The following is a 17,820-nucleotide window of genomic DNA, read 5'->3' as shown; positions in this document are numbered from 1 at the left end:
CGGCTGGACTCTGCTGGCAAAGCTCCTCTGCCCTGGCATTCAAGGATCCCAACAGGTGGTTCAAAATCACGGAAACGCCCTGACACTCCTGACAACTTCGAGGTGCAGAGCCTCTTGACACAGGACCCATGACCCCACTCCATCCTACTTGTTGCAGTACCGCTGGGTGTTGGTGTGGTCTGTGAGAACCTGCACCAGCGTCTCCTTGATTGGTGGCAGGAACGCCTTAAAAAAAGAATGGTCTACAACTGCAAACTGACTGGTATGGAGCGGATTTTTCATTGGCGATCACCCTTTCAGACAAAGTATCGAGCCCACTGGCCTCTTTGTAAGCCCATGTAAAAAGTGTCATCATTGTAATGAGAGGATAAATCATCCTCATCACCACCACCACTGTCATCTCGGGATAGCGGCAACCTTTGGCAGAATCAGAATTGAAAAGATAATGGAGCCACTTAGGGAGCTTTCGTATTTTTTGGTTGCGCTTTAGTAATTATGTAGCGCAACATTGGTCAGGATCATTCTAAAGTCGGGTTGTGGGTCAGACCAGAATGGGATTGTCTACTGGCAGCGTTGCTACCAGTATCGGTGAGGGAAGGACCAATGCAGGATGGAGCCACGATAAAAATCTGTACCAGAGCCGGTTCCAAGGGGATAAGACGGCACAGAGGCTGAATTTGCCAGTGACATCACAACTGAGGGCCCCTGGAGATCCTTGGTGCCCAAAGGCAAAATATAGGGAGTTACAATACTGGCAAACATCAGCAACATGACCTACTTAAATGCTTTGATCTAAAGATGCGTAGCCAATGGACCCAGGAAATTCAGGGTGCATGGGGACCAATTAAGAAATCAGCTTTGCAACTGGAGATCCAGGAGAAGTCCAAGTGGCACTGACACCCTCACACCTTCTCTATCTAAATAGTGGCAGGATGAGGGAGGTTGGGTCCCTAAAACCTTGTGCTTACGTCTGGACTTCGACTTACTAAAAGACTTTGACTGCGAAGTTGACCTGTCGTAGGAGCAAGCGCAGGAGCGAGTCCACACCCTCGACTTAAAGAGGGGCTTGTGCAATGCCTGCAACTACTACGTATGTTTGGCGATGCACAGCTTCCCTTCACAGACCAGGATTGCCTTCGGGTGCAAGAGGGTGCACGAGTTCAATTTCTGAACTGTGGTACAATATCTATGAATGGGGGGCTTAAGGATTTGGACTAAATTGTCAACCAGGTTTAGAATATTTATTAATATTCTATTTGAGACCCAAGAGAGGAAAATAATGCAGCTTTACATGCTACCACTTCAAATCGGTATGGCACACATTTAACTTCAACACAACGTTATCTCTTTAGCACATTTTCAGGAAAAAACATTCTTTTTATCTAATTCTGAGCTAGCAATCCAAGACAATGCATGAAAACCATGGTGAGCAAACTTCCATAAACACTATGAAACCACAATGAATCCAAATAAACAGCTGGTCTTTCTTGCTCCTTTCAGAAAACATTTTTGCTGTGAAAAATGTTTTTCATGTGCAGCCACTGAAAAGCTTTTGCATGTTAGTAGCCAGAAGTTTGTAAATAACATACATTGCAGAATGCATATTTGATTTAACACTTAAGGTGCTGTGACAAGAAGTCAAAATAAATTATGAGGAACAGATCATATGAACAATTTAGCCTTGTTGTTCCCAGTAAAGATGTTGATAATAAGCTTGAATTAAACTGTATAGCACACGGACTAAGGAGGTAAAATTGAAAACATAAATAACAGGTTTATAAAGAATGAACAAATTCTAACACTCAAAATCCATTTGCCAGTCAGAAGAATTTAAAATAGAAAAACAAATTAAATGCAATTATTTCATTTAATGTATTTGGGAGAAGCAAATCGAATACTCTTTTGCCAGAGTGATCTGCTTAATGAAGGTATGGTGAGACCACTGTTGCAATTACTTCAAATATTGAAACAATTGCCCCTGATGGCCCACTGAATTCAATCATATTATCGGTTCTTCCGATCTGAAGAGTAGCCTTAAACTAATGACTTATGAGAGTTTAGACAGAGTATTGCTCAGGTGCCAATAAAGTTTACAACTTATGGTGGAAAACGCATTCTTACTTATGGTTGAAGCACTGGTATGAACCATTATATATTAATGAAAAGGCTGGGCAGAGCATCTCTTGCACTAGGTTCCAGAGTAAGCACCGTTAATGGGATATGCTCCTGCTTGTCATAAAAGTCTACTGAAGCACTTGGGGAGCTTTGTCTGTTCACAGGAGACTAGATTAGTCATAAAAGGGTTCTGCAGGTCACAAGAGGCTTCTGCAGGTCTTGAGGTTCTACTTCTGGTAATGGGGAACTTCTGCTGGTCACATGACTATTCCGAAGATCACAAGGAGCTTTTGCTGGTTTATAGCCTCTGGATTTATCAAACAAATCTATTAAAAAATACTTGGCACTCTAAGGTCAAATCTATTAAGATCAGTTTCTCCAATATTGTCAGTGGTCAAGCTCCTAGTGTGCATAAACAGAACCGCTGCAATAGGTAGCTACTTGAAATGTGACTACACTAATGTGAAATATGCAATCAATTATGGATCTCAGTGGTAGTAATGAGTAGCACCTTACTAAAATGGTATTGTAATACATAATTAATTACTTGTCATTACTCTGGCAGCATATTGGATATGGATTACTGGGGCTTCGACTTGCATCTCACAGTGGGCTTTGCTTTAAATTATTAGGTTTTCACTGCCCTTGCTTTCTAAAAATGTGTGTTTTCCTAATTCAAATTATTTGACAACCTGATCCAAACAAAATCATTTTAAAATCTGTGTACTCACTAGGTTTTATGCTTCGAGCCAAGTCTCTAATTAGCAGGCATACTATAGTGTAATCACTGCTGAAACATTCCGCCGGCCTTGCCAAACTGTTTTCCTTTGGATTAATGCGGGCACTGCTATCCTTGTTAGTGTGATCTGGTTTAATTATGGGGAACTTACCATCATTACTACATAACCTTCCGCTGTGGACTCTGACTTACCATCCTTCTCGCAGTGCGTGTGAATTGTATTAATGGTGCTTCCTCTTACCACTGAGGACTCTGCTTTAAAATTCCAGGGCATCACCATCCTTGCTAGAGAATATTTTGCACTTTATTATCAGAATTTCGAAACCAATGCTTTATTGATTGTGGTTTGGTATATTGGTTCAGTGCCATCACTGTCACAGCGCATTGTGGTTTGCATTAGGGTGCCAGTGGAGCTGCTGTATTTGTCTCCTCTGAAAATGAGAGGGAATACTGGAAGAATTTGAAATCCAAAACTCAAATGTATTTCAGGATGATCTCGCACCATGATCCTTGAGGGATATGTCCATATCAAGGTCAGAACGCAGGTGGGAAGGGATGCACGGATCCGCTAGGGAAGTATTACTCCAATAACCATCCACTGTCTGCCCATGTATAAACTTATCTGAACAAACCAAGTCCATTTGGACCCAACACACACAGCTATTGAGTTAGTACTGCTAACTACAAAACAGCCAACGTGTTAGTGTGAGTGGACATGTGAATGATTAGTAATGGATGCTTTACATCTGTGTTCTAGCTAACTTTAATCACTAGTTAAAGACAACAAAAGCATGCCAGAGTTATAGTTTGACATGCAAGCTCTACTATACCTAATGTAGGTGCACTTGCACTTCGGCTGCGATCTTCAGAAATCCAAAAAATGCACATAACCACACGCAGCACATTGGAAAAGAACACGCAGAGGGACAAGGTAAAATACACATTAAACATACAACAGAAAATTATACTACAGGAGAGGAGCAGCATTCAAAGACAGAGTGCAAACAAAACACTAGCTTCACACATTAAATTAGGCATACAAAAAGTTTGTTAAAGATATTCTACATAACATTTAGAAACGTTATCAGGCAACATGCCCAGGAGCGCTCCAGGCACCCAGAGTTTAGCTTGTAGTGCTATTAACTAGCATTCTTTTTGATCATTTAATAAATGTACATGTTTATAAGTAGAGTAGTGTTGGCTGACCCTTGTAAGTAGAGTGCCTGACTGAAGGCATGGATGGGAGGTTAGCGAAAGTGAACATCAGTAATGAGGAAATAACTGGCACCTGATGAACGTAGCATGATTTAAAACGTGGTGGACGGGAATCTACACTGGGAGGTAGTATAAGAACTGAAGGAAGACTGAAGTGAGGTACAAGCAGAGGTTGGAACTACAAAGGAAAGACAGCATTGGTAAAAGTTGTAGAGACTTAAAGAACTGAGGAGGTTCATTAGAGGGGTGTTTAAAATATGAAGCTGGGGAAATTAAATTGTTTGGTTTGTTTTGCAACGCAGAGGAACGCTCAAGAATCTGGAAGGATGGGCAGTTTGTAAATGTGCACTCAATGATTTCAACCCAGAACTTTATCCTTGTGTTTCACAAATTTACACAACCTAATGTTCATACTCCAGATGTTGCTACAACAGAGAAGCCTGTCAGACCTGCAAATGAACAAGGCTAGAGATATTTTCCGGGTGCGCCAGTAACTTGAAAGACTTTTAAACAGGATGCCTAATTGTGAGACCAGCTCACCTCCACGAAAGACCAACATTGCTAAATGTTCAGGGTATTTAGTACCATACCGAGAAGTTGAGAGGCCATCTGGGAGGATACGTATGCATGAGTGCAGTAGCTTATCTTTTAATAATATAGTGTCTACAGAATAATTACACTGATACTATAGGCTTTTCTAGTCTCCAGTATGCAACAATACAAGCCTTTATAGGTCTGTGGAGAATTAAGCAATATTGACAGGTCATCTCTATAAATCAAAAACAGAAAAAGGAGGTAGGCTCCCCTTTGCAATGTATAAAACCATGAGCAGCGTACATCAATGGAGTCCATGTGAAACAATGTACTCTTAAAATCAATAGTGGGCAAATGCATTAACTGTTGATGCAAGTAATTTTGGATGTGCTGTTCATGATAAGAGTGAAGTCTGTTCTTGCTTACAATTTAAAAATTGGACTTGATTATTAATAAAAGTTTAAAAAACTCCACCAATTATTAATGAAGGAACTGAAATACTAAGTGTCGCACCCAATGCGAAACTTACAAGGGCTTTCACAACTTTACTTAGTTTCCAAGTATTTTTTGCAGTTCATAATGCGAAGACACACCGTGGTCACTTTTACGGAGTGTTTTAGATCCCTGGATCCACATCTCACTTACCCACCCCACTCAAAAGACAACTATGCTCTGGTGAGAGAAGGAGGCAAATTATCAAATAGTGGCTTATTTGCATGAAAGGGGCTTTGGGAGAGTACAAAGTACTGCTAGTGTACAAGCAGGTAATAAGTACCAATTAGATGGACAAGTGCTTTAACAGGTAATGTACATTGCAACCAATAAGAACGCTTGAGTAATTTAAATGCATCCCCTTTAAAAATGATCTCAAAATGCAGAGCATGAGTTCAAGTCTTTCCTCTATACCCCTTGCCACTTTCTAGTACCAGCTCAATAAAGCAATATATTTGCTGCAGGGATCTGTGCCTAACTTCATTGACAAACGCTTCAATTTTAGTGGATAAGGTGAACCTCTCCTGGACAACCGAATGATTGTCATTGGGTCGGAAGAAATACGTTAGTTTTCAGTACTACAAGACAATTAAGGCTTGCACAACACACTTAAAAGCACACTAATTACTATAAATGATATTGCACAAAGGAAGGATGGCAATATAAAATTAAACTATTTTGGCCCTGTTTTTACTAAATGTTTGCTTGATTAAATCTTGTGACAGTTTTACAAAAGTCATTGTTAGGGCGTACAAGGCAAAGAATGGGTCTTTCCTGTAAGGCGAGCAGACAGCATTCACTTTAAACTATTCCTTGGCAACTCTGGGATTCATAAGCAGGGACATTTAATAAAAGGTAAATCTGCTGTCCACTGTAGGAGAAAATCAATTGATGCATAAGTGATACAGCTGCATGTACCGTCATCAGTAAACATTTTTTGGTACCAATGAACAAACAAGGCAAAGCATAAAATATAGTTAAATCATAGGTAATTAGAAAATTGTTTCATTAAAAATAACAAAAGCCGTCGGGGATCTTAGAGCTAAATAAAAGTTATGAGTGGACACATTAGTGGAAATGGCGGAGAGTCACCCCTTGATGCACAATAAAGAAATGATTTGAACCTGTTGTAAAGGACTCGGGCTCTCTAGTTATTTTCTAAGCACAAGAACGAAGTAAAAACACTTTAAAAGTGCTTCATGCTGGCAATGACATTCCCTCTGAAACAGTGCAGAGGATCTATTCTAGAATAATATATAGAATTACATATGGGTAACCGTGAATTACACGGATGTTTTTGACTATGGGGTTCTGAGTGACAGACAGATAAGGAGAGCGAAGCTCGAGTTGTCCATGATGTCATTCAGAACCCCCATTGTGAAAAATATTCCTGTAATTTACTTTTTACCCACCAATAATGTTATGTTTAGCACCCCAAATCGTCTTCCCCTGCTTTCAACTACTATGCAGTGGCAGAGATGTAATTGGGGAGCCATACAGGACATGTCCTCTGAGAAGCCTGCTTGTCACAAAGGTATAAAAAAAAATAATAATAGAAACCACCTTACCTGCCATCATTGACCAACCCCCACCACCTTCCCCGACTTCCTTCCCCCTCCTGCAGCTGTGTTTTCTGCTTTAGTAAAAGCAAACAAGCAGTGCTGAGCTAACACGCTCTCGGACAGCCGTGTCAGCCTGGCCTGGAAGACCTTTGTGATGTAGCAAAAGTGGGTAACAATTATTTTTTAATCAACTATAGCTAAGTTATGGCAGTGGGATATGAGATTCAGAAACTGAAATAAACGATGGAGATTCTCAATAACAGCCATACATAGCAAGCTATTTGTGAAACCATGTTTCTTCGAAAGTGCAGCTCATGTATTGTATAAATAACTTTAGTCTGTGTGTTCCCTTTTTTCTTCAGTATGGCTTTTCTGCATTAAATCTGCTTTCGGGTACTTTTTTTCAGCCACGCCATGGCTCCCCCCCATCCGATTCCACCAATGACACAGGTTTCACGGACTTATGTGATCTCATCTTTCCCAAGTTCAGTGGCAAGCACTTTCAGCCAACTATTCCAGGAATGGAGCTTGAGTAATAATTCCTGGAATTGTATGAAGAAAAGCATCTGCTTATGATGGTGTTGCGTAAACTTAAATACATAATCATCGGTGCATGCAAAGAACACAAAATACTTTCCCCCAGGTTGATAAAAAGACAGAGTAAAAGTGTAATGATGTAAATGGGATCGGGTAGCAGTGGGGGGGGGGGGGGGGGGGGGGGGGGGTTGAAAGAGGTGGATGAGACTTTTGGACTAGTAAACTCCCATGGAGAAGTGAAGCGCAAAGAACCTTGGTGAAATTGTGCCCTAGCCATTTTTACATCCAGGTGATACGCTTAACAGGGATGTGCACCAGTCAAGTAGCACAAAGGCACCTCCAGCACCAATACATACAACTGAGGTGAGGCTGGTAGAATCTTCCATCAAATACAATGTTAAGAAAGATGCTGCAAATGGCATCTAACACTACGATGGCTAAAAACACCTTTACATTTTCAGTTTTTTTAATACGTGAATGTGGGTGACTGCTTGTTCTGTTGATTAACACTAGCCATGTCTATGCATCAGGGCTAACTGGTACAGCACCAAAGTAGTACTGAAATGTACATACCGAGATTAGGAGCACTGGCCGTCCTTTTGTTGGTTTTGATTTTGAAAAAGCCCCGCCCAAATGAAGATCTGCCTTTCCGTGTCCCAAAAGGGTCTTCTTCCACAGATGGGGTTTGACTTGGGTGTTTTGGTGGGAGAGCTCCAAATTTGGACACTTTCATGGGAGCCTTATTCTGCTATAGAAGACAAATTAAACATCAGGCATCACATGTCATGTTTTCCTTTACACCGAACATACTATAATCACCACTTGCAAGCATTTTCCCCTAAAGGAAGGGTTGTAATTGTGCTTCTTCAAAGACGCCTCTATGTGCCAGACTCATCCAAGCAGCTGTGGTCAAATAAACCAAAAAACAGTCTTGTATAAGATTTCTTAGAGTACTGCAGAACGAGCCTTAAAAGGTCCATTAAAATGATGTGCCAATGCATAATGATGTCAATTCTAGTATTCAGTAGTGGGCATAGTGCTGTTCAAAGTAATGCTCTGGAGTAATACACTGGAACGACTGAGCTTTAACAATATCATTAGAGCAATGCTTACTTTAAGTTAGTGGTTACAATCTAAATTAAAAAGGGTAAGCAACCTCAATGTGCTGTGCACCATTGTGTTTCTATATCCTGCAGCATATCCAGAACATTCTCTATTATACCCAATTCTAAACTGCTCTTTGTGTCAGGTTTCCTTGAAGGTCACATTAATTCATGTAAAAGACCAACAAGTGTATGGGAGAGAACTCTGTTTTAATTGCTTAACCAATGTCAGACATGGAGCTCCACAGTAACTTTTTAAGATTTCACATTGGAAATGACCTGTGTGGAAAATCCCCAGGTTTATGAATACAATAAAAGGAAACACAGGGAAATGTATATGCAATATGAACCTTGTGTTTAAGGTACACTGACGTTTGGTGGATTGTCTATATTTTTTTAGTTGAAACAATGTTATTTTTTGTTTGTTAAAACAAAGGCATGACGTTTAAAAGGTATATGGGCAGTGCTTTAAATGGGAAAAAATAAGTACAGGTACTCATTAAATTGAGAGAGGGGCGTGGCTAGTGGGCGGGGTTAGAGGCGGAGTTAGACATAATACATGTTGTCCTCACATTGTCCTGGATAGTGGTCTCACACTTTCCATATGTGCAGATTAACAACTGAATGAGTCAAGCCATCAACAGTACTTTTAGCACTTTCAGGCTAATAATTAATGTGCTCTAGGACGAGAGAGACTCTGGCACTTACACCGGTTGCGCAACAGAACAAAACATGTGAGAAATGTATCAAAAGGAAGGTGAAACACCAAATGTTCATGTTTTCTTGTTCTGTAATATTTGCAGCTTCCTCGTATCATAATATTTCTAAAATACCTACTTGGTTGCATCTGGCGCAATCCTTAAATATTCAAGGGTGCACACACACAAACAAGCATTCCACGCATTTCTTTTCAAATACCTCCTGATTCTGTTCCTCTCAAACACACACTCTGTTTTCACATCTCTAAGCTCGAGATCCCTCTCGCACTCACCTCTCTACCGTTAGTAGCTAATTCTGTTCCACTCTCGTTACCCCAACTGCATCCTATCACTGTCTCTCATCACTCTTTCTAATATGCCCTCTCTGCGCCTCTCTACTTCTTTCCATAACCGTCTGGATGTCTTTCATATCCCTGTACGCGCTTACCCCTTCTGCCTCTCTACCTTTTCCTACTTTAAACTCTCTCTGCTCCTTCCCCCTTACTCTTCACCTTCACACACACACACATTTACCCCCCTCTCCTCTCGGCAGAAGACCCTACGGCCGGAGAGCTTGCACTGGCAGGCAGTGAACACTGCAGGGTTCAGAGTATGTGCAGAGTCCAGCAGGGTAGAGGTCAGGGGGAATAACAATACTGGCCTCCAATGGGAAGGTTAGTGACCACCCCCACCTCGCCTGTGCACCAGGGAGGATTTAAGCCATCTTCATCACCTCATCCCCGCCATCATGGACTCAATGTCCCAGGGGGGCGGGGTGGAATCACAGGGACAAGTGTGTCATGAGAAAGACAGTCAGGCTCCAGTGGGGGGCCAAGGGGTGAAAATGGCCCATTCCTCCACGAACCCAGCATCGATGCCTGGCTCCATCGGGGTAGGATGAGAGCAGAGGCCCTCTTGCCCCTGCGCAGGCCTCCAGGCAAATAGTACATACGGCAATGCCGAACATGCTGCCAAACAAACGGCACACAGCTGGCCCTCAGGCACCAGTCCAGTGCCCACCTTATTAATCCGACCCAGAGTACCGGTACTCTCCTCGACAGTGGAGAAGTGCCGGTACTCAGTACCGGTGAGTACCGGCCCATTTAAAGCACTGTATATGGGTATTCAACTATTGATAAACATGAATTTGTATGTAAGTGAAATAACACTGACTTGTTTTAATAAAGAAAAATCAATTAAGAGCAATGATCATACAGAGTAACAACACCTTTCTGAGGTCCCTGCAGATGCCCCCACCCTAGGAGGCGACAAAGTGGTAACACTGTTGTTCGCTGACGACACGTTGTTAGTTTCTAAAACCCCCTAGAGGACTACAATTGCTTTTAGACCATGTCAAGGCTTTCTGTGATTCCCGAGGCCTAGAGGTTATTACCTCAAAGACAAAGCTTTTAATGTTGAACCCTCACAAAATATATAAAGGGAAGCTAACAATGGGTGGGGTCCCGCTGGAGAGAGTGAGTACCTTTGACTATCTGGGGATCACTCACTCGGACAATATGTCCTGGAAGCCCCAGGTATCGAAGTGCATTCTCCATCATAGACAGATACCTGGGGCTTTGATTGAAGAGCACCGGATGTCCCATAGCAAACCAGTAGCAGCCACTCTCCACATATATGACTGCAAGGCAGTAATTTCAGCATTGTACAGTGCGGAACTGGGGGGGATTCGAAAGGATGGAAGTCCTTCTGACCACAGAGAATACATTCCTGGGGCCCTGGTTTCACTCCTGCAGAGCATCCCTCTTCATTCATTAAGGCTGGATATGGGACGAGCCACCATTATCGTGAGGGCCAAGTTACTCCCCCTTCTATTTTGGCTTTGCTTAAATTCTACCCCGAGCTGCTTCCTTATGCTGCTGCACTCTCTGAAGTGAATGCAAAAACAACAGTTGATGGACAGAATGCAGAACAATGTCATACATTCACCCCAGTACAGAGATCTGGGCCTAAATCCATCGTTTCTTTGCTCACCATGCCATTCCAGTTTGAACCCAGCCATATGCAAATCAGTCTTGACCCTGTCCCTCATGGGAACAGTCCAGCCCGAACTGCCAAGCCAGGTCCTCCCTGGACTGGAACCAAGCATCCTAGGACCGGTTTCGGGGTTTCACCCCTCTTCAGCCAGGATAGCTTGATTCCAGTGGCATGGAGAGCACGGGACTCACGTCTGAGCATACCTGTCCCACTCGGGGTGACAAATGCAAAAACAGTTGATGGACAGAATGCAGAACAATGTCATACATTCACCCCAGTACAGAGATCTGGGCCTAAATCCATCGTTTCTTTGCTCACCATGCCATGCCAGTTTGAACCCAGCCATATGCAAATCAGTCTTGACCCTGTGCCTCATGGGAACAGTCCAGCCCGAACTGCCAAGCCAGGTCCTCCCTGGACTGGAACCAAGCATCCTAGGACCGGTTTCGGGGTTTCACCCCTCTTCAGCCAGGATAGCATGATTCCAGTGGCATGGAGAGCACGGGACTCACGTCTGAGCATACCCGTCCCACTCGGGGTGACAAATGCAAAAACAAGAGTTGATGGACAGATTGCAGAACAATGTCATACATTCACCCCAGTACAGAGATCTGGGCCTAAATCCATCGTTTCTTTGCTCACCATGCCATTCCAGTTTGAACCCAGCCATATGCAAATCAGTCTTGACCCTGTGCCTCATGGGAACAGTCCAGCCCGAACTGCCAAGCCAGGTCCTCCCTGGACTGGAAGCAAGCATCCTAGGACCGGTTTCGGGGTTTCACCCCTCTTCAGCCAGGATAGCATGATTCCAGTGGCATGGAGAGCACGGGACTCACGTCTGAGCATACCCGTCCCACTCGGGGTGACAAATGCAAAAACAAGAGTTGATGGACAGATTGCAGAACAATGTCATACATTCACCCCAGTACAGAGATCTGGGCCTAAATCCATCGTTTCTTTGCTCACCATGCCATTCCAGTTTGAACCCAGCCATATGCAAATCAGTCTTGACCCTGTGCCTCATGGGAACAGTCCAGCCCGAACTGCCAAGCCAGGTCCTCCCTGGACTGGAACCAAGCATCCTAGGACCGGTTTCGGGGTTTCACCCCTCTTCAGCCAGGATAGCTTGATTCCAGTGGCATGGAGAGCGCGGGACTCACGTCTGAGCATACCCGTCCCACTCGGGGTGACAAATGCAAAAACAACAGTTGATGGACAGAATGCAGAACAATGTCATACATTCACCCCAGTACAGAGATCTGGGCCTAAATCCATCGTTTCTTTGCTCACCATGCCATTCCAGTTTGAACCCAGCCATATGCAAATCAGTCTTGACCCTGTGCCTCATTGGAACAGTCCAGCCCGAACTGCCAAGCCAGGTCCTCACTGGACTGGAACCAAGCATCCTAGGACCGGTTTCAGGGTTTCACCCCTCTTCAGCCAGGATAGCTTGATTCCAGTGGCATGGAGAGCACGGGACTCACGTCTGAGCATACCCGTCCCACTTGATTGATTTAAGACAATTAATTGGATTTGCGAGGTGAAATCTTTGCTTACTGCAATAGGACTGAAGGGGTGTGGGAAGCTAAAGATCCAGTATGGCTGCTTAGCAGGGAATTGCTAAAGCAACAATATAGGAATTGGGTGGCTCAGTCTTCATTATCGTATCTGTCCTGGGGTCGCCTAATCATGGAGTTCAAACTGTTCGGCTCATACGAACAATATCTGGAGGCTATCACGATTCCTCATGATAGGAAGCTTTACATGCAATTTAGATCGGGTCACTTCCTGTGAACTATTTTACAGCTTCCTATTCCATCACAGTTTTGCCCTGGCTGTCCCTTGTTGTCAATTGGCCACATATTTGCCTGTCCACTATATCGGTGGCTGAGAGGCAAAAGGCTTGTTCCCATTTGCAAATGCTTTGGCATTCGTTGTCATCGTAAGGAACTGCGCATTTTAAAATCTGATTCCAGTCTCCTAGTAGTCTGGCCAGTAGCAAAGTTTCTTGGTAATATGTGGGCAATTCGAAGGTCTGTGTTGAAACTGTAACATAATTATACTTTTAAATGTATAGCCTTTTAACTATTTCTTATGGTGTTTTAATTGTCTATTCAAACTTCATGTAACTGTGCAATTGGTGATTTTAATTGGTTCCTTTTTTATTGCTGTTTTCATCAAATGTGTGATGAGAATAAGCCAGCATGGCGGCCTATGCCGTTAACACCTGCTTATGGATAGGCTCTTGCTGACCCTGATTCGTATCGCTTCTGTGTTATTTTATCCTATTATCACATTTTTAAGCAACGGAGTAATATTCTTAGTGTATTACCAATGTATAATTGTACGTACCTAACATATTTGTAGGAATTGTACGCACTTGCACTTTTATGGTTTGATGACCAAAATAAAGTTTATGATGATGATGAGTAATCGACTTTAAATGGACTTCTGGTTGGCCTGTTTTTCTAATGCTATAAATTACAACCTTATATGCATGTTTTCAAGTTAGAGTAGGCCCAAGTAAAAAAACAGTAAATGAACAACCTAGTTCCTTTGACTGGAGGTTCTCACTATTTACTCTATGGAAGAGATTGGAGAGCATATCTCAAAAACTGTGCTATTGTAGGTGATGGCCATTTTAAAGGGAAGTTGTATCTACTGATGTTTTTGATTTGTTTAACCAATAGAGATTGAGAATGTTAATTTGTGCTGCGTTTTACTGTATAGTTCCGAGATTTTCTCACATTATGATTTAATTTAAAAATAAGAAGGCGCTATACAGTAAATGTCCTACCTGATAAGCTTTTCTTTGAATAATATTAAGTTAGACTTTTGCATCGTAAGGAAAGGTATACTTGTCGAAAACATTCCTACCGGAATAAAACAAGATGTGCTTGACTTGAACCTCCTATGTGTACACTTTGCACTACATTGTTTTTTTGTTTAAACAGTACTCAAAAGTTTCCAACATTGATACATTTTAGATAGGATACCATATGATAAATACTGACAGAATTACCTCAAGTGAGTTCTCTGCAGGTTTTTTGCTCTGTTTGGAGAGACAACAACATTGAAATTAGGCAACGACAGTACATCTTTCCAAAATCAATTCTAATTTCTGGCAGGTGTAGGAAAAGCAGCATATATGGTTTAGATCATTAATGAATTATAAACCATTCAAACTGGTAAGTGGTGTTATAAACCCTAAGCAAGATTTTTGTGTTTATATGTCACAATATCAATATGCAGTATTTTAAATATGACTGGTATTAATAAGAAGAAAATGTTATTGATCAAAAATGTTGCCATTCAAAAGATAGCTTTTTTTTATAACATAATGTTGCAAGAGCCTCTTGCTGTGAGGTTCCAACTTGGCTTTTCTCTCTTACCGGGACCTTTTATTAAACCAACATTTCATATATGCGAATTGAAAGTGCCAGTTTATTCCATAAGAATTGTGTAAATTAACTCATCCTGGGTGAAATTTAAATTACACCACTATACTTTGTGTAATTTCAGTAATTTCATGTTACGCTTGTTTTGCTAGATTCCCAAAAATACAGCCTTACATCACTTCACTTGATTAGACACCATTCACAGTAAACATTTACAGCAAATGCACAAGAACAACAGACCTCAAGTGGCTGTTAGTCACATTACTTCTATAGTTTTGCATTATTTTAAAATACATTAAAAAACGGATGTGAGCATGCATTTCATGCTCAATAAAGTGCTATAGGACTAATTTGTATTGTTTGTATTTTGCCGAAACGTTGCGTAATCATGTGAAAGCAAGTTACATGAATTACGTACACCCCTAAAATTAACCATCTGAAAAAGCAATCAAAATTGCATATAGATTGCCTCTTAAAAGATAACATCCTTCAAAAGTTTGAGTGTACATCTTCAGTCTAATGCTAGCTTTCTGAACATCGGTGCTCATTCACAAATATCCAAATCGGCTCACAAAAGAAGACTACATGAACTCAACACTCTTTCACCGACGAGTGCAGGGCTGGAAATCATGAGTATGAATCCAGGCAAGGCAGACTCAGTCTTCCATACTTTAAAGGACGGTAAAATTAGTAGGATAAACAGCGTAATAGTAACTTTTTATTTACAGCACTTGGAGATGGTAAAAGGGAGCATAATGTGTCACATAAATGTCTTCTGGTCATTACTATATTTATGACCTAGTAGCATAGATTGCAATATGAACCTGACCTGTGACGGATTTTTATAACAGGATGCATTCCACAATTGCCTTTAATTTAAATCAACTCAAAAAGGGATTCCAAATGAAGAATTTAGGCCAAGGCAATCCCTTGTCCCACCGACAATGTTGCATTCCTCATATCTCTAGCAAGTGCTCTGTTGGAAACGAAAAGGCATTTGTAAAACGTCTTAATAAAGTTACTGTACAAAAAGACGGCATGGAAAAGTGAGAAACAAACCGTATCAGGTGCATCTTTTTTCAAATTATCCAGACTGCCTGATTTCTGAAGAACAGCGGTGCTAAAATAAAATAAATTCATGTTTTAGGAACACATTTTTCAGAGAGCGAAGGATTGAAGCACAGCAATCAACAAAAAAACGCAGAGAACACATCATTAAAGCAGTATGAAAACACTCACTCTCCATATATAAAATACACGGTTTACCGATTCTCATTTATTTATCGATATAGATTTTACTTTTAAATACAGATGAAAAATGCTTCCACAGCCATTACTCTCCTAAAGGAAAGAACACAGTTATACAAGTTGACCAGATTTTGAAAACCATAAACAGGCATATTCCACAGAGAAGCGGGCTTACAATAGAATATCCACCAACATCTGCACATAGGATAAAATGTGTAAATAACTCTGCTATGGAAACTAATTAATTCTGAGCTGGCACACATGAAAACTGCCTCCCTCTATGCGTCTAGTCTACCCTTCTCCGAAAACTGGGACATGAGCTAAATTTACCAATGGCAAAGAACCGTGACAGTCCTGGCAAATGTGGGATGCCTGGTCACCACACACTTAGGGCATTAGCTTGTTTCCTAAACGCACATCTTCCACCTTTGTCTAGCTGATTAACAATCAAATGAGAATAAACAGTGCTGGGTGACCTCTAGAAGTTACTAATGGATTTGTCCAAATAGGAGAATGTGTTGTTGAACATGGACTATCCGGTTTCTTTGGCTAAGTTTGTGTGGGGTCCCAGGACTATAATTGACAACAAGTTATCTGCAGCCAACACATCCTTCTTTAAGGTATAAATGTTTCAGCAGAGGTGTTTATTAAGCAATAGTGATGTCATATTTAGATTATTGTAGTGATAGAGGCACTCTTGTGGTCTGACACCCTATGATGACCTTTGACTATCATTATTTTAATTGACTTTGGTGTGTTATCTTATCCTAGCCTGAATGTACGATGTCCTGCATTTGCCTTGCTTTTCTTACAAGTTTATTTCTTTTAATCTTGCTGTCTTTCAGTGGGAGCTGTCACGGAGTAGAACAGCCTTGCCAAGAAAGGAACGTGTGGGATGTGCATTTGAAAGCATGAGAGAGAGAGTTGTGGAATGTACTTTTTGGTCTCGAAGTGCAGTGTTGTGAGCAGTGGTGCACAAATGTGCATTGTGTTGTACAGTGATAAGTATTATAAAGTTCTTACTATTGGCTTTGACATGGCCTCATGTCATCCTGAATTCTCACTCTGCTTGGCTTGAGCTTTATCTGTGCACACAAACGCTTGCAAGTTGTTTGGGTTAATCACATTCAAGGATTGTTTTGTGAGAGATTGTTTAATGTACCCTGGAAGGCTTTCGTGAGCTCCGTCAAGATAATGGCTGGAACATGCAAGATTGGAGAGGGGACGTGGCAACTCCTTCCTGCCAGGGAATGCTTGCTTGGAAGCTGGCCAGTTCTGGTAAGATTCCTTTGGCTCAGGGGGGAAGGTTTCTCTCGAACCTTCTAGTGTGTTTTGAGATTATAAAGCTGAGGGTTGTTGACTTAGAGACTGGGATTTTGGAATCCGAATGGGGACGGACGCGTCTACTTCCGTTAGGAACCCTGGTTGCTGAGGCTCTTATCCACGGCTGTTAATTCCCCGGTCAGGAGTGGGCTAAGATGCAGTGTTTGCACCAGGTGAAGTGTTGAGTTTTGACTTGTGCCATTGTGATGCGTGGTTCCAGTGGCTGTGGTCATTTGAGGTGTTTGAGCTGTGATTATTGCCATTGTGATGTGTGGCCGGTGGCTTTGATCATTTGAGCCGTTTTCTTTGTGATGTGTGACTGAATGAGGTGCACATCCAAAGTAATCATTTGATGTATTCAGTGTATATATATTTCTGATCTCTTGCAGGACGTCCAGCATATTATATTTGCTTGAATCTTATCTCATTATTTTTTGCTTGTTTATTCATGGTATTATTCATGCATTTAACTGTTGCATTTACAAAGTGTGTTATTATTACTTGCATATAAATATAGATCTCTATGTGTATTTGAATATTGTGCATTTGGCATCTGGGAAAGCCTTTTCTGTTATAGAGCATTGTGTAAAATAAAACCCCAAGCCTTTTCTAAAAAGAGAGTCTTTGCATTTTGTAAAATAAAACCCTTTTCTAAAGGTGTTTGTTTTGTGTTAATGTCTTCTGCCTCGCCGAGTGTTGAGCCATCGTGTGGGAGATTCTGCATCATCTGAAAGGCGAAGTAAGACAATTATAGACACTCTATTGTACTGACACATGCAGACACCAGATAGCCCATGTGCAAACCATACTAATTCAGCTACTAGACTAGGATTGAGTTAATTCACTATTTTCTATACGTTG

General features: G+C 41.6%; 1 protein-coding gene across 37 annotated transcripts in view; it reads right to left on the bottom strand.

Annotated features, from left to right (window-relative positions):
* Positions 1-17,820, bottom strand: part of PPFIBP1 (PPFIB scaffold protein 1) — a 1,024,139-nt gene that overhangs the window by 445,931 nt on the left and 560,388 nt on the right. For 15 of the 37 annotated variants that reach the window (XM_085652838.1, XM_085652812.1, XM_085652822.1 and 12 more), the window contains 3 exons: positions 15,448-15,508; positions 14,013-14,042; positions 7,768-7,942 (listed from right to left, as the gene is read on the bottom strand). In XM_085652838.1, the coding sequence (XP_085508964.1) occupies positions 7,768-7,942; positions 14,013-14,042; positions 15,448-15,508 (266 nt within the window). Of the gene's footprint in view, positions 1-3,684; positions 3,718-7,767; positions 7,943-14,012; positions 14,043-15,447; positions 15,509-17,820 lie in introns of all 37 variants that reach the window. The other 22 variants (XM_085652808.1, XM_085652815.1, XM_085652810.1 and 19 more) reach the window with 3 other exon arrangements.

The sequence above is a fragment of the Triturus cristatus genome, chromosome 4_1 (genome assembly GCF_964204655.1).
Source record: "Triturus cristatus chromosome 4_1, aTriCri1.1, whole genome shotgun sequence".
Lineage (NCBI taxonomy): Eukaryota > Metazoa > Chordata > Amphibia > Caudata > Salamandridae > Triturus > Triturus cristatus.
Note: the sequence above shows the minus strand (reverse complement) of the source record. Positions and strands in the feature narration are given on the sequence as shown.